At 39.3% G+C, this 22,574-nt stretch overlaps 1 protein-coding gene across 8 annotated transcripts in view; it reads right to left on the bottom strand.

Annotated features, from left to right (window-relative positions):
• The window catches only part of NBEA (neurobeachin), a 748,678-nt gene that overhangs the window by 26,814 nt on the left and 699,290 nt on the right, over positions 1 to 22,574 (bottom strand). For 4 of the 8 annotated variants that reach the window (XM_067562985.1, XM_067562987.1, XM_067562988.1 and 1 more), the window contains 5 exons: positions 16,613 to 16,702; positions 14,908 to 15,100; positions 10,548 to 10,619; positions 2,870 to 3,025; positions 1,626 to 1,796 (listed from right to left, as the gene is read on the bottom strand). In XM_067562985.1, the coding sequence (XP_067419086.1) occupies positions 1,626 to 1,796; positions 2,870 to 3,025; positions 10,548 to 10,619; positions 14,908 to 15,100; positions 16,613 to 16,702 (682 nt within the window). Of the gene's footprint in view, positions 1 to 1,625; positions 1,797 to 2,869; positions 3,026 to 10,547; positions 10,620 to 14,907; positions 15,101 to 16,612; positions 16,703 to 17,024; positions 17,088 to 22,574 lie in introns of all 8 variants that reach the window. The other 4 variants (XM_067562991.1, XM_067562992.1, XM_067562986.1 and 1 more) reach the window with 2 other exon arrangements.

Genomic DNA, 22,574 nt, shown 5'->3' with positions numbered 1-22,574 from the left:
ACACACCACTCCTACACCAATATTGTCCTCCCTTTTAAGACTGTTTCTGAAAGTTACTAATTTGACTCTAGGATATGTGTGACACCTTTGTTTGTGAAGGTAAACATCTGCAATTCTGTGTAAAAAGGGAAAAAAAAAAAAAAAAAGAGATGGAACTGGCTTTGCCCAAATGATCCCTTTTGGCTGGTGTTGGATTACAAATCACTTTAGTGTTAAATGCAGAGATAACAAAATGTTGCTCCCCTTATTGTATGGGCAAAGGGCAGAAGAACTGTGCTTATCCTGTTCTGATTGAAGGGTCACTATCATCTGAACTGGCTAAGCAAGGGCGCTTGGATGCCAGAGCTCTGTGAAAGTTGATAGGAGGTGGGGACTGTATTCCTGCCTGGATGTGTGGGCTCTGCCTAAAAGCCCCAGGCATGGTTTAACCTCCGCCTCCCACTGTTCAAAGATAGAGCATGTTAAGATTCCATTAGGAATCTTTTCTTTTGTTAAGTACTTGCTACAGTTGAACTCATCTAATGTGGGAGAGCACTCCTGCCCAGCTTCAGCACTGAGGTCCACCCACTAAGAGCTGAAATCACTGACAATCAGAGAGCTGGGTGGAATCTCAAGAAAACAACCCATGGAGGTCATAGTGGAGAAGCAGGTGGTAGCAGGTGATGGTGTGCAGCAGAGAAGTTGGCAGATCGGCTAGCAGAGCAGCTAGAAGGCGACTGGCAGAATGGCCTGTGGAGCAATGAGCAGCCCAGCAGGCGGTTGGAATGTAATGGCCAGATGGTAGAGCAGGTAAGGTGCCTTCTTTCCCCCTACCCTCAACCAGGGTGGGCAATGAACTCTGCAGCTGCACTTCTAGACTCTGGGTCTGCCCTGACTAAGAACACCTATGAGTGGGGTGCTGTGAGGGGAGGGGCACATCAAAGGAAGCTCTTGTTGCTGGACTTAAGAATCTGAAGCAAAACAAAACTGCCCTATGTACTCTGGGGTGAGTGTTTTGTTCATGGTTTTATGCATGTGAATCCTGCTCGCGCCATTTTTCTAAGTTAATGCCAGGTTCCTTTTCCCCTTTTTATTAAAAGTTTCTTTTCTACATACAGTCTCTGAGCTTGCGGGAGGGGAAGTGTTGCCTCTAGATGCGCTCAAGGGTTGGTGTGTAATTGTCTCAGGTTACTGTGTGAGGGCTCGAGCTGGTTTTGTGTTGTATTGTTGAAAAGAACCCCTCGATATTGAACCCAGCCCTTGTTGCTGCTGACTCTGACTAGCAGAACGGTTACATGAAGATACATGTCCTGACACTTAAAGGTACAGAGCCAACTCTTTTTGTTCTAGTGTGTTGTGACTGGATGTTAGAGGTCATAGGTAAAATTATGAATTTAACAAAATGCTCTCAGGTTACAAGTGGGCCTTGAAATAATTTATCAAAAATATTTTAAGGACAAATAAACCATTTAACTAGCTATATTCACTTTTTTCTGAACAATTTCCCATCATTATTATACTGTACCTGCAACTCACAAAAATAACATATACATTTTATAATATTTATTAATGGAAGGAATTTAAAAATCAAGATACAGAATATAAAGTCTTGCCCTTAGAAGTTGTTTATCACAATATATACTCACTGCTATTTGGATTATCTCCTATAATATGGTGTCGGCCACTCCAATACCAAAGAAGCAATGTAGCATCACGAGATCCAGAGACAATATAGCAATCGCCACCGATATAGGATTCTGATCTAGCAAGGCAAGTAACTACATCCCAATGGCCAAACACAATCTGAGTTAATTTTCCTGCATTAAAAGAAATTACAAGTTCAGTTTCTGTGTGTATTTGTATTCTTTTTTAATACAAGTGACAAGAAGCAAACTTAAACAACAGTGAAACCAAAGAATTTCAATTCAACCATGTTTGTGGCCCTTTTGGCCATTTGCAGCCAGCAGTAATTTGAGCAGCCCATGGTCTGCTCTAACTTGATGTAAGAAGGGTGGCCCTGTACAGAGGCTGCTCCAGGATCAGGGAAGTGCAAAGATGAGCTTTAAACCATTCACCTTTGTACTTCCTGGACATATGCTCTGTGCAGATCAGCCACACCCCAAGCCCTGACCCTAAATACTAAAACGGTCACTGTTCCATGAATGTTTAACTTGCTGCTGTGCAAAATGATTTTATAGAGTCTCATGAATGATTGTCAATATATAAAACAAATGAACTGTTTCATAACGGTATTGCATTATTATACTGAAAGAACCTATATTTGTTCCACATTAATGACAACTGCAGGTCTACAATGTTAGTCATCTTTCTCTAATACTCCTATTACTTTTTAAGTAATACGTGCTCCCAATACCTCACAGTGGAAATTTGATCATAACATGAAACAAAAACAAAAACAAAGAAACAAAAAAAAAATCTACTGACTATGGGTATAGTATAGTATAGTACAGTACAGTATAGTATATCGTACAAATTTGCTTTCACATTAGATCAACCAACCAAAGACCCACTGACCATTAGTAAAACCAAACAACTGAATGTAGAGTCCATGTAAAACAAATCAATCCACCCAATCAAAAAAATAGTGTAATTTAATTAATAGCTTTGTTTCACCTTTTAACACAAGCAATCAATTTATTGATATCACATTGGTTTGAATAGCTTTCATTAGCAAAACTTTTAACTTTTTGGTTTTCTATTATATCCTTCATCTTCAAAATAACATTCATAAGCTACTACACACAGATATTTATAAAGAAGAATTTCTATAATTTATTGGCTGGTAAGCACTATATATTAGATACTGTGACAAACAGCCATTTTGTGACATAAGAGCCATGTGAAACAAGATATTTGTGTTTAGGGTCACCTGTTTCTGTAGAATAAACCCGAAAGCTCTTGTCCCAGAAGCCACAGATAAGAATGTAGCGATTATCTGCTGTGACCACAAAACAATGTGCATTGATCTGGATGCTCTGATCCACAAGGTCTGTGATCTGCCGTTTGTTCACACCAGAGTTATTGGCTGTAAAGAAATGCAAAACACATTTACGAGTAAGCCATTCCAACACCTTCCTGTCATGCACTTAAGGAGAAAATGAATACATTTAACTTTCAATGAACTATGAATTTGTTGTTCAGTAAGCATTTTGAATATAAACATTTAGAGCTGTCTATACTGGATGTCAGAAATATAGAATTATTGTGACTTCAGGTTTCCATTTGAATAAGACAAAAGATTTTATATGCTGTGACAATTCCTTATACACTTCCTAATGCATTGTATAATATGTGCTAATATTTTAAGTATTCTGCAAAAGCAGCCTCCGATAAAACAGCTACACACTGAACTATGGGAAAATGAAGGATATCCATTTATAATCCCAGTCCAAATATAAACATACTATATATAGGTTCAAGTCTCGGTGCTGTATCCTGTGTGGTGAGAAACTCAGCTTGCGTTGTGTTGCCTTAATGTAACCCACACCTCCAGCAGCTTAATCGGATCATAGGGGATGAGAGACCCCACCAGATGCAGCTATTTAAATCCTATGTGCATTCTTAAAATTTGCCTGCTCATCAGGTGTGGAGCCAGGGCACTGAAGACAGTGTCAGGAGAGGCAATGCCACCAGGAAATCCCCCAGATGGAGGAAGTCTGAGTGGGCTATGCTGCTTGGATCTAATACTTTTAGCTGACAGCTCTGAAAAGGAGCTAGTCAGGAAAGATAGGGAGTAAGGGGCTAATATGCCCCTTACTTCAACAGAGGGATGAGTCAGGATTTTCCCCAGAGTAAGAGACATATTTGTCCTACAATGGGAACAGGAACTATGCAGATATTTCTCAATAACTCAAAAATTCCTATCATCTCTAACTGGGATCTAATTTCTCTCTTAGATGACGTAAAAGACCCCTAAGAAGACAATCTTGTTTCAAACTTGGTTATAAAAATGAATACACAGAATGAGAAGGATAAATTTCCTTACCTACTTCTTATATACCAAGCCCTTCAACAATGAATTTAATAAAAGAAAATGGAATCTTTGACTTTGAGACACTTCATATTACCACCTTGTTTTCACTGAGCTTCAAAAAATTGCTATAAAAAGAACCGCCTCCCCCCACAATTTCTATCTAATTTTTTTTTTATTAAAAAGCCCCACAGCAAGTGCTTACAGTTAAAGCAAAACAATGACCATAAAAAATATAGGTCCCAACAATCCATTCTAACAGAGCCACAACACTAATAGAATAAACATATTTCTCGGAATATTTTCTAATTCTCACAATATTTTTATAGCTTTTTCAAGTCTGTGTAATGTTGCACCAATAAAAAATCTAAATTCCTATTTATTTTAAATTCACAATAATAATTACTCGAGTAAACTGCAGATTTAAGTTGTGACTCAGATATGAACAGTCTATGAAAGAACTTCAAACATTTTCAATTTAGCATCAATCATTTAAATATAAAAACAAAAAAAATATTGATGAGTTCCAGAGGGGTATCTGTGTTAGTCTGTTTTTTAGCAAAGCAGCGAGAGTCCTGTGGCACCTTAAAGACTAACAAATGTATTTTAGCATAAGCTTTTGTGGGCAGAAACCAACTTTGTTGGATGCATGATGCATGTTTTCATGCATCCAACAAAGCGGGTTTCTGCCCACGAAAGCTTATGCCCAATTAAATTTAAAATATTCAAACTCAACCAGAGCCAGGCATTTTATTGCATGACATGTGACCTGTTAAGAAATCAAGAATTATAGCCATGGACTCTTAATATAACTGACTTAATCAGTTTGTTTCTTAAATAACAATTGTTAACAATGTTAATAACAAACAGCATTTGTGTAACTGTTTATTTGACGTCAAGTTATTGCTTGTAATTCTGTGAGACAGACAAGAAAAAATGGTTACTAACTTTTCATAACTGTTGTTCTTCTAAATGTATTGCAATTCCACTCTTGGTGTGTGCATGTCCTGTGCACAATAACTGGAAATTTTTCCCTCAGTGGTACCCATTGGGGAAGGTTGAATGCCCTGTGCTGCCACGTGTTGCTATTGCTGGTACCCCGTGCACCCTCTGTGCCTTCTTTGCAGAATTTAAATCTGATCAGTGAGGAGGGTAGGGCTGGTCGTGGAATGAACATATGCAATACATCTCAAAGAATAACAGTTACAAACGTTTTGCAATCATTTTTCTTCTTTGAGTACTTGCACAAGTCACTCTTGCTTACTCCCAAGCAGTAATAAAGGTGGAGGGATTAGATGAAATTCTCTGTCAAGAGACTGGGAGACCTTGGGATAATAGTTTGGTGAACTGCCAAAATGGTTTAATCCTATTTATGTAGAAAGCTAGAGCTCGTCTAACATCCAATGTGAACAGTTATTCATTCCTATTTGTGTGAGATTTTCGGTAAAACACAGATAAGTAGATTGTATGATTGCTATGAAAATTTGAAACTAATTTAAGGGAGGAAACTTGGATGAAGGCGTAAGTATACCTTATCTTTAAAGAAGACTGTATATGATGACTTCAATGTCAGGGCATGGAGTTCAGAGACTGTCCGGGTAGAAGTGATGGTAATTAGAAAAGCCACTTTCCAGAAGAGGTATAATAAGGAGCACATTTCTAAAGGCTCAAACTGTGGTTCCATGAATTTAGGTAAGACCAGGTTCAAGTCCCACAGGTGGGTCAAGCTCTCTTAATTGAGTGTAGAACCCTTCCAGGCCTTTAAGGAATCTGATTGTCATGTCATTTGAAAAAACAGAATGGTTATCCACCTGAGTGTGGGAAGCTGATATTGCTGCTAGGTGGACCTTGATAGAGGAAATTGCTATGCCTTTCTGTTTCAGGTGCAGCAAATAGTTGACTGTATGTTGGATGGATGAATGCATCACTGAGACTCCAGTTTGGGAAGTCCAGACAGAGAACTGCTTCCATTTTGACAGGTAGGCAGCCCTGATGGAGGGCTTTCCATTGCTTAGTAAGAACTGGCAAACTTGCTCTGAGAAAACCTGTTTTCTGCGATTGAGTCCTGGAGCTTCCAGGCTCTTAAATGAAGGGAACGCGGCTTCAGAGGGAGCAACTGACCGTTGTCTTAAGTGATCAAAGCAATGGAAGTGAGATTGGAGTCTCAACTGAGTGGTCCAGTAGAGTAGAGAACCAGTGTTGACAGGGCCATACTGGTGCTATTAGTATATGTGTGGTCCCATTTGATCTTTAGAAGCACTCTGTGTAGGACTGGGGTTGGGAAAAAAGCACAATAAAGCTTTCCCATCCAGGGTAGCAGGAAGGCATCTGTGATGGAGCCCAGTCTGCAGCCTTGAAAGGAGCAGAACTGGTGACATTTTCTGTTTCACTTGTTCGTAAATAGGTCTATTTGGAGAGTCTCCCACTGCTGGAAAATGTCTCTAGCTACATCTGGGTGAAGAGACCACTCATGGTGACTGGAGAGAGACCGGCTCAGGTGATCTGCTAATTCATTCTGCACCCCTGGAAAGTAACAGGCCTTGAGGTTGAATGGGCTATACAATATTCCCATTGGCGAACTCCTTCCTGACAAAAGAGGGATGAGTGAGCTCCTCCCTGCCTGTAGAGGTATAACATGGCTGTGTTGTTGTCTGTCAGAACAAAAAGGTTTCTCCCTCTGATATGAGGCAGGAATGCCTGATAGGCAATACAAATCACCCTGAGCCCTCTGACTTTGATATGAAGCAAGAGCGCTGCCAGTGTCAGTGATCAAAGACCCTGAGTTCTAGTGAGCCCCACATCCTAGCACCGATGCGTCTGAGACCAGAGTCATTGACAGTTGAGACAGATGAAGGGAATACCTGCACAGACATTGAGAGGATCCAACCACCAATTCAGAAAAACGAGAACGCAGGAAGGTATCATGAGTACAGTGTCCAGAGGAAGATGGCTTGGCGAGTACACTGAGTCCAGCCAAGTCTGGAGAGGTCCGAGGTGTAGTCTCTTGTGTTGTACTACATATGTACACAAGGCCATGTGGCCTAACAGTTTCATACAGTTTGGGGCTGTTGTGCTTGGACGACATTTGAGATGTGTCACCAGGGACAGGATCGTCTGAAATGGTAGCTCTGGGAAGAATGCCTTGGACTGGGTAGGGTCCAATACAGCCCCAATAAACTCTATCTTCTGTAACGGACAAAGGGTAGACTTCTCTGAATTGACCAGTAGGCCTGGGGCCTTGAATGTTGACTGGATGAGTTGAACACTGGACACAACCTGAGCCCTTGACCGGTCCTTGACTAGCCAGTCAATCAGGTAAGGGTATATCTGCACTCCTAATCTCCTCAGGAATGCTGCCACTACAGCCATACACTCTGTGAATACCTGAGGAGCTGCCGACAGGCTGAACAGAAGCACTGTGAACTGGTAATGCGAATTCTTCACTACAAACCTGTGGAATTTTCAGTGCCCTCAGTATATTGACATATATGGAAGTAGGCTTTTCTTAAATCGAGGGTGGTGTACCAGTCCCCAGGATTCAAAGATGGAATAATGGATGCGAGGGTGACCATGCGGAACTTCATCTTTTTAAGAAAGTTGTTGAGTTAACACAGGTCTAAAATAGGTCTGAGACCTCCCTTGGCTTTCAGGATTAGGAAATAAAGGGAGCAGAAACCCTTCCCACTTAAATTTTCTGTAATCTCTTCTATGGCTCCCACCTGAAAGAGGGATTGAACCTCCTGGACCAGAAGTTCTTTGTGAGGAGAGTCCTTGAAGATGGATGGGTCGGGGGGTGAGAGAGAGGGGTAGAAACAAACTGGAGGGTTATCCCACTTCTACAGAGCTCAACCAACTGTCTGTGGTGATACAGAACCAAGCACTTAGGAAGTAGGAAAGGCGGTTTGCAAACAAAGGAAAAACAGGGTCTGGCATCATGGGAACCACATCCTTGAGTGCCCCTTCAAAATGCCTGCTTAGAACCCCCTGGATGTCTAGGTGTGACAGGCATTGATGTAGATGTAGAAGGGGGAGGTGGTCTATGCCTATAACCCCTATTTCTTTTTCTCTGCAGGTCCTGAAGGGTAGCTGGATCAGAGTACTGGATGGGTTGTTGAGGTCTGTAGTGTTTCCTGAAAGGGATTGGGGTGTACAGCCCAAGGAACTTTAGGGTTGCCCTTGAGTCCTTTAGCCCATGGAGCTTTGTGTCTGTTTGCTCCAAAAAGAGTGATCCCTCAAAGGGCAGGTCCTCAAAAGTCTGTTGAACCTTGTGCGGGAGCCCAGAGGGCTGTACCCAGGAACTCCTATGCATGGTCACTGCTGAAGCCATGGACCTAGCAGCCAAAGAAGCCACGTCCAGAGGAGTTTATAATGAGACCCTTGCCACTGATTTTCTCTTATCCACTAGGGAGGAGAACTCTTGCCTAGCATCTTATGGCAGCAAGTCTTTAAATTTATGCATATTAAAGTCATGTCAGCCCAACAGCATCTGCTGGTTTGCAAACCTGAATTGTAACCCTCCGGTAGAATAAACTTTCCTACCAAAGAGATGTAACTTTTCAGAATGCTTTGATTTTGGGGTTGTGCCCTAATGTCTCTGCCTTTCTCTCTTGCTAGCAGCAGACACCACTATGGACCCAAGGATGGGGGGATAGGTGTAAAGGAACTCATAACTTTGGTGGGCACATAGTACTTTTGCTCAGCCGTTTTTGAAGTGGAGGGGAGGAGTTATGGGGGTCTGCCACAGACTCTTAACTGGGTCCATAATGGCTTCATTGAGTGGACAGACTATTTTAGAAGGACCTGCAGTGGCTAAAATATTGAGCAGGCTGTCGGAGGACTCTCTTACTACCTCCATCTGTATGTCCAGATTTAAGGCCACTCTCTTTAACTACTCTTGGTGAGCCTTACAGTCATCTGGGGGAGGCAACATGCCCCTCCTGAGACTGCCTCATCAAGAGAGGAGGATGAAGAGGCCAGCACTATTTCCAGTTGCTCTTCCTCCCCTTCTTGACCTATGGGATCCTCTTGCACTTGCACTTGGAGTCTGGTACCAGACTCAAATCTGGATCTGAGAATGGGTGCTGCCTGGTGGGAAGGTGCAGGATGCCTTTCTGAGGTCACTGAATAAAAGTACCTGGAATATGCCTTGGAAACTGGGGGAAAACCCCTGCATTCTAAAAGGGGCACAGGACCAGTGTAAAATCTTAGCTGATAGTATTCCTGTGACCCCACTACATGGAAGGGTGGGAACATCTGGAGAAGTAACAACAGCGGCTTCGAGGATGGGAAGAGTGAGACCCAATCTTTCACTCAGAAGAGGACGACTCTCCTTCCAGTGACCACAGGGATGGAGCCCCCAATGGTGCTGTCAATTGGTGCCAACATGGAGAAGTCTGCAGTGAGACCAGGATTGCATTCCCCTTTGAGGGCAACAAGGGTGAGCTGTTGTGGCTACATGATGCTTGTCTGGTACCAAGCATTGTAATGATCTAGCCAATTTCTCTGTGCCAGCTGGCACCAATAGCGATGACTCGTTCCGCTGGTGACATCAGTCCAGCAAGAGGATATCCCTGGCATAGTCGGTACCGAGATACAATGCAGTACGAGAGAGATGGGAGCCTCTTCTTGCTCTGGACTCAAGGGTACCTGTGTAGGTGCTGGAGTCAATGGTGCTGGCTTCTGTGGTATTGAGGCAGAGGAGTGATGGAGTTTAGACTGCACTCAACACTAATCCCCATGCCTGAAAGACTTCAGTGATAGCAATCACCCCCTTTCAACAGTCTGCTTTTTATGACTCTTCCTAGGCTCTGGGGATGGTGACCAGTGCTGGGACTCTGACACAGTAGGCGGAGCACTCCTAACTGACACTGGGGCACATGGTGTAGAGTCTGACCAGCCTGGCTCAGATGGAGTTCTCAGTGCTGCCTTCAGGAGCAGAAATGTAAGCTGGGCTTTCCGATCTTTTTTCATGCGAGACTTAAAGTCCTTGCAAATTTGGCACTGGTCCTCAGTATGAGCTCTCCCCAGGCACTTCAAGCAATTTGAAAGCAGGTCACTCAGGGGCATAGCCTTATTACAGGGAACACAGGGCTGAAAGCCAGGTGACCAAGGCATCCGTTGGCACCAGAGATAGATGGAAAAGCAGATAAACATAGAAAATCTAACTACGTAAACACTAGTAATTTTACTACTACTAATTATTTACAATATATAAAGAACAGAGTGCACAGAGAGAACTTGGGAATGCAAGAAGAGCAGTTCCAGCAACTGTCAAAGGTGGTAAGAAGGAGCTGAAGGAGTGCGAGGACAGCTGGAGACTTTATATCAGCACAACTAACACGCAGCAGCAGTTGGTGCTTGAGTCGCCTCAATGGGTACCACTGAGGGAAAGATTTCCAGCGAATCTGTGTGGGCTGCACACACAGCAAGACTGGAATGGGCATGTACAAGCACTTGAAGAATTAATATTTGCCTATTTTACATATAAAATGAAGCACAACATACAAATATAGCTTAATCAATAATTCTTGAAAACACTGTTTTCAACTTTATAATCACACTTTCATCCTTGACATACCAATCAATGGATCCATTTCAATGGGAAGATGATGGGCTTGATCCAAAGAATAGCCTGGGGCTCCCCTGAGGCCTACAGATGAAAAATAGAATTAAACAAATATGGAACTTGCTGTATGAAATTTTTACATTGTTTTTCCAGTATTAGAATTGTAAAATGATTATAACCCATAAAAATGTGTAATCTCTTACAATTTCTTGTTATATCCATTTTTAAGATTCCTTTTTCCATGTGACAAAAATAATAGTTATTTACTCAATTAAATACAATTAAATATAAATATATATGCTAATTTGACCAACATCTACTGTTGCTGACTTCAGTAAATCAACTCCCGATTTACAATGATATAACAGACCATTATATTATATACAAATACTGGGACAGATCCTCAGCACCTCTGCAATGGTACAAAAGGGGAGGGAAACTGGCTTAAACAGCCAACTGGGAACTCCTTTTCTGGAGGGAAATCCATGAGTGGTGTATAGCTGGGATAGCTAGCTCTAAACCAGCCACTGCTAGTATAAGGGATATTTCAGGGGCCTAGTCAGAGAGTGCCACATTTAGCAATCCTAGTCCACACAAATGCTACTAAGGAGTCATTACTGTTGGTGCAATGTAGACCTATAAATAAAAAGTCAGTATTTGCCCAGAGTCACCATACAGTGTATTGCACCACAGTTTCCTCCTATGCTTAGAAATACACATCTTGAATATCACTCTGTGATTACCAGTTGGTAGTTGTTGGCTTTTACAAATATGAGCTTTGCATGTTGTGTGAAGAAGATAACATTTACACATTTATCTGAACTGAATGTTCAACAGTGAGTGATGGAGCTAGTAATAAGATGCAGCCTGTCTCCCACTATACATGAATAGTTTATATTAATGTACTATTCTGACAGAAGATATCTATCTTAAATGGCAGTATAAAGGTAAAAGTGCATAAATTCCACCAGTTTGGGTAGTAATATTCTAAACCCACTTTAGGTGGAAATATTCTGTTCATTGCAACTGCTTCATTATTATTTCAGTTTATTTAAAAGAAAACTATAATTAAAAAGAAAATGGTATCTAATTTGCTTTGGGCAGAAATTTTGTAAAGCAAGAAGCACTTCTTATTGCCTATAATTTGTTATGTTTTAATCAGAATTGACATTTCAGAGTTTTCTATTGGTTGTGGCCAACTTGCTGAAAATACATTCAAACTATCTAACAAGCACAACTCTAGACACAGAGTATCAGTCATGTTGCACATATCAAGCTTGGTATCCATAACTGACTGGGAGAGTGGACTAAGAGATTTAAATGTGGCTTGGGACATAGCAGCACAATCTTTTCCATGCTGGACCACCAGACTGTTTGCCCTTAAAACATATGTAATTTAGCTAGGAACTGACTTTCCTTTCCTGCATGGCTCTCTCTTTACAATATTTTTCTTTTCTTCCCAGGTCTCCATAAGAGGAAATGGAGACTACTGCAGAATATGAATACACACACACATATATGGTCTAGGTATACTTAATCCTGTTTTAGGATGGGGGACTGGACTGAGTGACCTCTTAAGGCCTTCCATCCCTACATTTCTATGATTCTATATATGACTCAGAATGTTGTGGCCCAAGCCCCTGAGTGTTTTGGCTTCTCTAAATGCATTGTCCTTGTGAAGTGTAGCTGCCTTGTGAATTACATATGGTGAAGTAGATAATGTACCAATAGTACTGTGGAGTCTCTTAATACACAAGTATAGAGAGTTGCAATGGTCTAGTCCTGAGGACACTTCAGTGGTAAAATCCTAATCTGACAGGGAGGGGCACAATCCCCTGGTCAACCAAAAATGGCAGAAAACACTCTCTGCTGCTGTTGTGACGTATGTGTCAAGGAGCTATTATAACAATGCCAGATAAATCATCGTCCTTTCTTGTACAGGAGTTTGTTATTCCAGAATGAGGGGGGATTTGATAGCAGCCTTTAACTACCTGAAAGGTTCCACGGAGGATGGAGCTAGGCTGTTCTCAATGGTAGTAGATGACAGAACAAAGAGCAATGGTCTCAAGTTGCAGTGGGGGAGATTGGATATTAGGAAAAAGTTTTTCATTAGGAGGGTGGTGAAGCACTGGAATGGGTTACCTAGGGAGGTGGTGGAATCTCTATCTATAGAGGTTTTTAAGCTGCGGCTTGACAAAGCTCTGGCTGGGATGATTTAGCTGAGGTTAGTCCTGCTTTGAGCAGGGGGTTGGACTCGATGAGGTCCCTTCCGATCCTAATCTTCTATGATTCTAATGTAAACACTAATGATTTTTTCTTTCCTATATTACTGAACCACAACTATTAGGCCCTATTGATCACTGCAAGTAATCCTCACAAAATGGGTGGGGAGGCAAAATTGTGGAGCAAGGCACTTGTGAGGGAGATAGCACAATTTGGGCCTAAAGTACTTGGTGGGAGGAAAGAAAATGACTTTTTTACAGGTCAGAAGACAGACCCAATCTTCTGTAATGTCATCAGACATTTGAAACTTATTAACACCATACCTTTTAAATTAAAAATCTTCCACTGACAACACTTATATTCAGTAATAATGTAGTCAGTTTTTACTAGTGAAATAAATGTCTAGAGTAACCTATTATAAAAGTAAAGAGGGATCTCAATTAACCTTGTAAAATTGGTTTTACAAATCAGTTATTTAACACCTCACCTTAAAAAGCAAGAGACTTAGTGGGCACAAGCTATAATAGAAAAATAAAGCTCTGTGTACATCTTATGATAGTAACTGAGTATCTCTATGTACTGTTTTATGTTCATGAAAATGCTAGATTGTTGGATTATTATTGCTGAAATAATTAAATTAAAAAACACTACAATTATATAATACCCCCGTTTTACAATAGAATATAGTCTTTAAAATTACCTTTATAATTTAAATCTAAGTAGGCAAGACAGACCTTTTAAGATTGTAAACCAAACCAGCAAGAATTAGAAAATTCAGCATTAAGAATGATACTGTGTCCTAAATTATGCTGTTGTGAAGTAAAGAAAATGGTGCATATGGTGTAAAAGCTAAAAACAGTGTAGGATTTATTTTGAATTTCCTGACTATTTTGCTTCTTTTCCCCTATTTATCCAATAAGCATTGTGGCATTTTAGAGAAATACCAGCATTGCACAAAGGGTGCATAGTTTAGTTCACATATTGGTTTGTGAACTGAATCCTACATGTTAGCAAAGAGGTTTATGTTTTACATGGATGTAAGTGAACAAAATAGTTACAATAACCTCAAGGAAGAATCAAGGCCTATACATCTTTTCCCTAGCTACCACACCAGCTATTATTTATCTTTGTCTGACTGAAGTGGTGGGAGTGGCTTTGTTTCACTACTCCCACTGTTCTACTGAGAGGAGGGTGCAGTCTGTCCACTAAAAGAACCTTTTAAGAATGGAGGAGACAGTAATACATACTAGAAGGCTCCCCCAAAGGGACTGCTGATAGGAAAGGGTGGTTAGACAATGTCACCACAAGACTTGGAAAGATTACAGAAGACTAGCAGAATAATGTTATTAAAATTAGTATTAAAGTACTGTAGTAAACTAACTTGTTTATGGTCTCTTACACTGGGTTCCTCTACTGCCAGTGTCACAAATGACTGTAAACAAATGACTCTTTTAGCCACATGGCCACCTCCTTAGCAGGCTCAGATTGCTAATTCTAAATAGAAAACATTTTTCAAATACATTTCTGTTTCACAATTTATTTATACCAATGATTACTTCTTACACCTCAAACTTTCAGGCTGTAGGGATGAGCAAAATTAAGATAGTTTTTTCCAAAAAGAGATGTGAAAAGCTCTGGATAATCTTCAGGTACCTCTGAATGTGGAGGAACCTGATATAATACTCAAAGTCATGCTGAGTATTAGTCATAATGATAAAATAATAAATTCCTTTAGTTTTTGCTTGTACTATTGCCTCTTGTGGCAAACATCTGAATTGAGCTGACATTCCGTCAAATAATGAACAGTGATTACACGCACATACTAGCTAGCCCAGTTCTATGTATACCTGAAAATTGGGGCATATTATATATGTGGTGTCAAGAATAATAGTACTGTCCCAAAAATGTTATATCAAAGACTGATACTGATGTAGCAACCTATCAACTGGCTACCAAGCTGATGTGGTGACTTTAGGGAGGGTGCTTCTTGGAGTGATACCGTGAAAAATGGACATTGAGTATTCAATATACACATGGATAAATGGGTAAAAATGTGTTGCCTATCTATAAGTGAGTGACATTAACCCAGCTACTCCACTTGAAACTTAAAAAGAACGTTTTAAAAAGAGATCTATCTATGAGCACATACCTACTGTGTTGTGCCATCTATTCACTGCAAAAAGTCTGCTGCAAGTCACAGTTACCACTGCAGGAATGGTAAGGTGGGGAAGCGTGTTGGCTGCCACATGTGTGACAGGAGAATTTGATGGAAATTTCAGCACCATTATAACATCCTGCTGCATCTGATCTTTAAACATGAGTGGACTCTGTGGAAGGAAACACTGTTGAGTAGAAAGGAGAAGAGAGTAGAAGAAAACAGAAGGGATAACACAATTAGTGAGGAGGCCTGAGGGAAAACAAGGTTAAAAATGAATTGGCAAGCATGCACACATACAGGGAAAACAATGCTATCTGCACTAGCAACATAAGAGGGCAAACTATTGCTGGATCATTACATGAGGACAAGTAGAGAAGAGGTACAGTTAAGGTCCATTAGGTTATCATTAGAGGGTGTAAAATGATAAATCAGCATTAATTCAAACAAAATCAAAATATAAAATGACCAGAACAGTTAATATTCATACACTGTAGATAGGAGTCAAACAGAAGAGTCAGTTAATCCATTATTACATCATAAACATAAATTTTATAAAGTCCAAAGGCTGAAACATGAATTCCTACAGATGATTAGTTATTTTTCAAATGTATTGTATACTACATTTAATCCTTAGTTTAGCACATACTACATGAACTGACTTTACTTTTTGTTCCTCACAAATCATATCTGAAAGTATATAAATGATTATAAAATAAGGGCGATTATTTTGTAGGTAGAACATATTTTCACTCATGGCTAGTAACATTTTCATTATGAGTGAAATTATATGAAGCCCAATTTTCATGTATAAGATGTCTTAATTAATTGCAGTTTCAACTAGAATGAATTCTAGAAGTTTTAAATAATCTTTTGCTTTTCTGAATCTATGATTTTAAGCTGCTGTCTAAAATATATTATCTACATTTTTAAGTTCTAAATATTTAGCTATCATGTAAATTTGCAGATACTGCTTAATTTAAAAAAGAACAAAACTAAAATTTCCAGAGAAATTGCTATTTGCACAATATGATATTCCTTATGGGTAATGGAAACAATGAAAGCCACTGAAAATACTATGATTTATTTCCTGAAATTTCATAGGAAGTTTCTAGCCCTTAGATGTTTAAACCAAGGACATTAATAGGGACAGATATCAGTATTTTTCACTTTGGCTACATAATATAATTCTTTGAAATGAGCATATAAAAGAGTTGGTAATTAATGTTGAGGTTCAAATTGAAATTAAAAGGACATGTGTTCTTTCACAGCAATGGGCAGAAGGGTTCCAGCATGAATTGAACTACATTTCCTCATTCTTGACAAGTAGCCAATGTTCATAAATCACTCTGGAACGTTTCCTTCTTTTTTTTTTAAACAAAATGTTCAATATGAGAAAAGCATTCAGTCATTTTTATTTCATGCAGTTATACTCATCAAATACATATTTATGAAGATGGCAGCTTTTGAAATCCAAGACTGGGCAACAGAAGTCAGTGACTGTAGGAAGTGAGAGCTATTCCAACTTCCACCTTGCTTTGTAAGAGCCTGCATGCAATTTCTGCACAGAGTAATGGCTATGGCATTGTAGGCAACTCAGGGCATGAAAAGAAAGTGTTACTTAAATAGGTATTTTATGTCCTATAAAGGATCCTCAGGCTGAAAGAAAATAAATTCCCAACCAGCAGTTATGTCTCACCAGGTGCATGGCAGAGCTCCGAGGCGGATGTGGCTCAATAAGCAACTGAGATGGCGTCTGTCCAAAATTCTGTATCTGTGCCTCCATGGCCTGCAGGGAAAGGAGGGTGATTGTCATAATCAATATGCATCAAAGAGATAGGTCAACACACTATTTGACAATGCAAGCAAATCCTAAGTCAGCCATGAAAAAAGTCCAGAAAATTCACCGGGTGCTCTTCTCTCAGGCTGCAGACTCATCCAAGTGTTAGTATTTTGTAGACAAGCTTTGCTTCTCCTTTCAAGCATGCTTCAGTTAACCAACTAACCATTCTTATTTCCAATAGCTGGGGTTACATGTGAAAATGTTAACCTGTGAGGACATGCAGTTAAGGTCTTGAGGGATTTCTCTGGACTAAATACAACACATATACCTTAATAAAGTCCATTGTAAGAAGGAAAGTATGTGGATCTCTAATAAAATATGCCTCTGGGATCTTAAAGGGGGGAAAAAAAGCAAATTGAGAAATAAAGTTCACGGATAATGTAAAAGAAAAAAATAATCACAATTTCACTAACACTGTTAGCTGTTAAAAATAAAAAATACTGGAAATATATCATTTCAAGATATACTATAGCTACAAGAGTTACAATAAGTCTTTAGATAATGATGTAACTTCTAGAGAGTATTCTTTTACCAGATAAAACAATATTTTGTTTTTGAGTTTATTTTGGATCTATTTTCACCACAGAATATTGATGGTTATAAAACCATGAAATATATCATTAGGAATTTCAGCTTTAAATTTCAAGACCACATTCTGCTCTGAGCATGTCTACACTGCTGGCGGCATTGTCGGCAGTGCAGGATTGATTCTGTGGGATCGATTGAGCGGCAGTGGAAACCCGCTCAATCGAACCCAGAAATCGACAACGTTAATCCGCCGAAATCCACCAGCAGTGTAGACCAGGCATAGAGTAATTCCATGGACAGTAGAATCTGGCCCACAGACTGATATGTCTCAACTACCTACACAACCCACCCAGGCATATGACTGTTTTAAACTATATTTAAAAAAATTGCTGGCAATATTTTTAGTACTGTGTCCACTAATTAAAATATTTAAGAACTTTACATGCCTTTCAGACACACAGGCAGCATTTCAGTGGATCTCAGAAAATCCAGAACTATGCTTTATGTTAAGCAGTTGATTTAAAAAAATATAAAAGTACTATATACCCATATATAGGTATGAAAGGACTGTGCCCTATATAATTTTCTTGTTTGCGTCAGTGAGTTTCTCACCTTAGCATGCAAAGAAAACTGCACATCAAAAAGCCCCCTAAAATATAAATACCATCAATAAATTATATTTTTTCTTCTAAGTATTAAACTGAAAGGATCAAAATAAACATTTTAAGGGGCAGCAAAGCCTCTTCAATATGCACTATGATAAAATGAACACTTTATAATCCACATAAAACAACTGTTGGACTCGCCCCATTTCTCAGGAAAGAGGCTATAATAGATGCCATAGAGACATCTAAAGCTTCAGTAATATTTACAAAATATATTGCAATATATTTGCTAATAGTCAATGAACTATCATAAACAAACAATTGACAAAATAACAATCTGAGACAAAGTCTAAACTGAAGTCAATGAATGACTTTTCATTGACTTCAATGGGCTTTGGATCAGGCCCAGAGTAAATAAAGTCCATTTTGTGATGCATTATTCCTGTTTTTATAATGATTGCTCACTTACTTACTAATTCACAGAACACACAAGTTTGCAATGGCTCTCCTTGGGCCTTATCCTCTAAGGTGCTAAGTATCACCTTGGAACTGGTGAGCACATTCAGTTCCTATTAATTTAATCTCCCAGGAGGCACTCAGCATCTTGCAGGATCAGATGTAGATGCAAACTGGCAAGTTTGTATTGAAGCTGTATTTTAAATATCCTGAATAATCATTATATAAAACACACACACACACACACACACACTCACACTCTCTTGATTCAAGTCGACACAGACACAGTACTTCATATTATGCACATTACTCTGTAACTACACATTTTATTTTTTGTTTAAATTTGTGTGAATTTGGTGTTCATAAGAGCAAACAAGGACTTATAGCAACAGTTAATGCCATATGTGATACACAGTCTTCCATGGAGCTCTGGTAATAACCAGTGGAAGCAGAACTCCCATTTGTCAGTGGTTCAGACAATTACCAAGATTACTCCTATAGTGCTTTTTAAGAATCATATTTTGAAATACAAATGGGAGTTGTTATATTTACTAGTAATATTGATCACAAATCACACATTACTCTACCAACTTTTATAGCGGTTGCATTAATGGTACTTTCCTCCTCTTGCAGAAGCACTGAAATGAATTATTAAATTTTGTAAAGTGATGCCCAGTTCTAATTTACACATTTGGTCTCATGTTGTCCAGTCTCAGGAAAATTCTGATTTTTCAGCTATAAAGTCAGTTTAAATAAACGTTATTGACTTTGCCTCACAGTTCAAGAAGATTTATGATAGCAAAGGATGGAGAGATGTAGACTTCCGCAGCAAACCAGGATGACTTATTGAGGTGACAAGGGATGGACACTTAAAACTTATCTGTCAAGAGTAACCATGATTTTACACCTAAAGATGTCCTAGTAAATGCTCACTGCCTATATTTTATGAGACTGATGTTGAAAACAATGAAGTTGATGGTAATCCTGCCACTGAATTGAATGAGTACAGGATCAAGACCTTACTCTATAAGCAGGCAATACTGGATATGGTTGCCAGCTTCTACTCACAAAGATACTAAGTACAAAAACCCAAAACAATCCTAAATCCATCTGTGAATGATAAGTATGATCTTTTTCTTGTGAAAATGTCTTTTCTTTTTTTTAATGACAATGTTTGGAACTTTTTAAGGAAATGATGCCATATAAATACGTTTTTCTTAAAAAGCATGTAACATGACCACGGCACTGCATGAGGGGCACCATAGATGATGATAACGTGCAGGTCTATATCTCTTGTTCTTCTATACAGCTCAAAATACTTTAGAAAGGTAGGTAAGTCTTACCCCTGTTTTATATATGAGGTGAAAACTAGGACACAGAGAGGTTAAGTGACTTGCCCAAGGGTATACAGCATGTCTGCAGTTAATTTGGGACTAGACCACGGTTCTCCTGATTCCCAACCCTGGGCTCAATCTACTAGATCACAGCATACACAAATCAAAAGCATATTCCCTAGAACATCTCTAGTAATTCAAGCAACAGGCAGGCATAGACATAGCTATTATGAACCATTTTTGTAAACTGTGAGTGCACTTACAGTATATCAAATTTATCACCAGACCTGTATGGGCATAGAGTTGGTTTTTTTCTTAATAATCACACCTTTTGCTTTGTATAATGGTCCTTAAAATTCTAATCCAATTCATCATTTTCCTTTCTCCCATCCACTAAGTCCTCAGTACCAGTGAACAAAGCACTACCATCACTCCTTGAAACACACAATTATTCTAGTTAATTTAATATTTTTCTTATATAATTACATTTACTTTTATTCCACCTTCAAAATGTCCTTAATGTAGAAAGAGTATAAGCTCTGAAAGCACTAGCTTAAGCAAATTTAAAGTCTTTGAAACTGCAAAACTGCACTTATATTAGTGTTAGCTTACTTAATAAGGCATTGCAGGAAAGCAATTTGAGAAACTGAACTGAGACTCCCTGCTGCACACATAAAACAAGATTTGTACTCAAACACTTCAGGGAGCATTGGTAGTGTATAGCCAAGCTTTTATATCACAAAAAGATAAAACAAGATCTTAAGAGAAGGACTTAGGGGATACCTGTCCCAAAACAGTTGCTTGTATTTCACAAGGTAGACTGAGGAAACAAAATTAATCTGCTAAATTGCTGCCAATTTGCAAGTTGAAAAGGACATCCACCTCAAACATCCTTACTTACGTAATCACGAAAAATATAGCTTTATAATGTTCACAATAAAATTATTGCTGATCATAAAGGAGATAATGGATAAACATGCTGCATATAGCTTTGCATACATATCAATATAGACACACCATTACAATAAGCAATATTCTAAAACTTATGTATTTTGCTCACGAGCAATAGATGCTTATGTTTATATTTTCACACTTACAGATAGACAAGGTCATTTGGTAGCTGAAGGTGCTGTGCATCTTTCAGGATCAAATCTTATTGTCACCTTCCTGAAGAATGAACATGCAACTATGTTTGTCTCTCCCTTAGTATAACCACTGACTTTGGTATTTTGGGTATTTTATTTTCACATAAAAGAAGCAGAAATCAATTCTTCCATTACATGACAGAGGGAATCTTTGTTTCTTCAGGTGTCATAGGTAGAAATGGCACATTTATTAAAGGTCAAAAAACCCTAAAATTCAAGTTTTTCTTTGACATTGGTTTCTTCATTACTGACTGAACTTGTAAACACAAACAGAAACATTTTCAGTTTAATGGCTTTTTATTAGTTATTTTCCTCCTATATATTTTCAAGATAAACATGGAAGAATACAGGGACTATTATAGAGGGAAAAGTCGCTGGTCTGTCTAGTCTGATAATAATGATAAATGCAGACTATGTAAAACATAAAAAATGAAACATTTTAATGTATGTAATTATGGACAACTATACACCATGGAAGGAATGGGGGGAATTTCTTAAAATTGCTTTTATTTGTATTTACAAATAATAAAACAATGGCTAGTGCCCCGTTTGCATGGGTGGAGAACCCCAACCTGGTAAGGGGGAGAATTATTATTATTTATTTGAATCGCCATCCAGTGCATAGAGAAAGGGAAGGAATTAGAGGATACCTGTCCCAAAGATAACTTGAGAAAGCTACTTGTCCTTAGGCACTGTTTGTTAGTTAGCTATGTATGTTCAATAAAGTTGCATCCAATGAATGATTGAGCCTTTAGTTAATACATTTGAGCAAACCACTAATAATGCAGTGAAATTAATCTCTCTGTTTTCATACGTTTGTTTTATTTTTGTATTCAGTGAATGGTGGCACAGTAATTCTTAATGCGTTCTCTCACACAGCCAGCATGATTAACAGCCCCTGAGCACTCTGTTCTTCAGAGCAAACATGATTGACAGCCCATTGGTGGATAGCATACACAGCCTGAAAACGTTATTGTTTTGTACTAATGGTGTGAGATATTGCTTTTTTATTTGCGTCTACAGCTGTTAAATGGCATCAGTATCTTCAGGACTTTTGATAAATTAGGTTAAGAATATTGATTTCTGTTTTATTATTGCACATTTGGAGGGGAAGAAGGGCTGCATTTTATAAACAAGCAGTGACTCAGTTAGTCTGCGGTCTTCGCTGCAGTAGATTATTTGATCAAGTGAATGAAACACGGGCACAGGGATGGATTGAAGTGATAGGCCACAACTTTAATAATTTAACAGTGAGGAGAGGCATTATCTGGTCCTCCACTCTCCCTCCAAATCAGGGATTCAATTGGACATAGTGTCAGGTTAATTGGCCTCCCACCATATAACCGGTAATTTGGGATTGAGCCTCCTCAGCCTAATATGTAGGGCTCAGCCCACCACCGACCCCTCTTGCCATTCCTTTGAGAGCAGAAAGGAGGGCACAAAGAGAGACCTCAGTCTATGAAGATTAAAGTCTCCCCTCCTCCTTACACGCAAAAGGTCCACCAGCCATATCCTGGGTCTCTGGAAGCTGGCCCTTACAGCCTTTATCTGCACTGGACACTGGATAGGGCTAGAGGGGCTCAGCCCGCCCAGTCTTTGGAGCAGTGCTGCCAGTGTCCTGGAGTGCCACTCCTGCACCTGGAATCCAGGATGAACAGTGCTCTGGGACTTCAGAGTGTGTTCACTCCCCACAACACACGCACATGGACAGCCACGCCCAGAGATGCTGCTCCCTCCCCCTCATGCTAAC

This window comes from Emydura macquarii, unplaced genomic scaffold, assembly GCF_026122565.2.
Source record: "Emydura macquarii macquarii isolate MOO-44397 ecotype Brisbane River unplaced genomic scaffold, CSIRO-AGI_Emac_v2 contig_2473, whole genome shotgun sequence".
Classification (NCBI taxonomy): Eukaryota; Metazoa; Chordata; order Testudines; family Chelidae; genus Emydura; species Emydura macquarii.
This window is presented reverse-complemented; position numbering and strand designations above follow the sequence as displayed.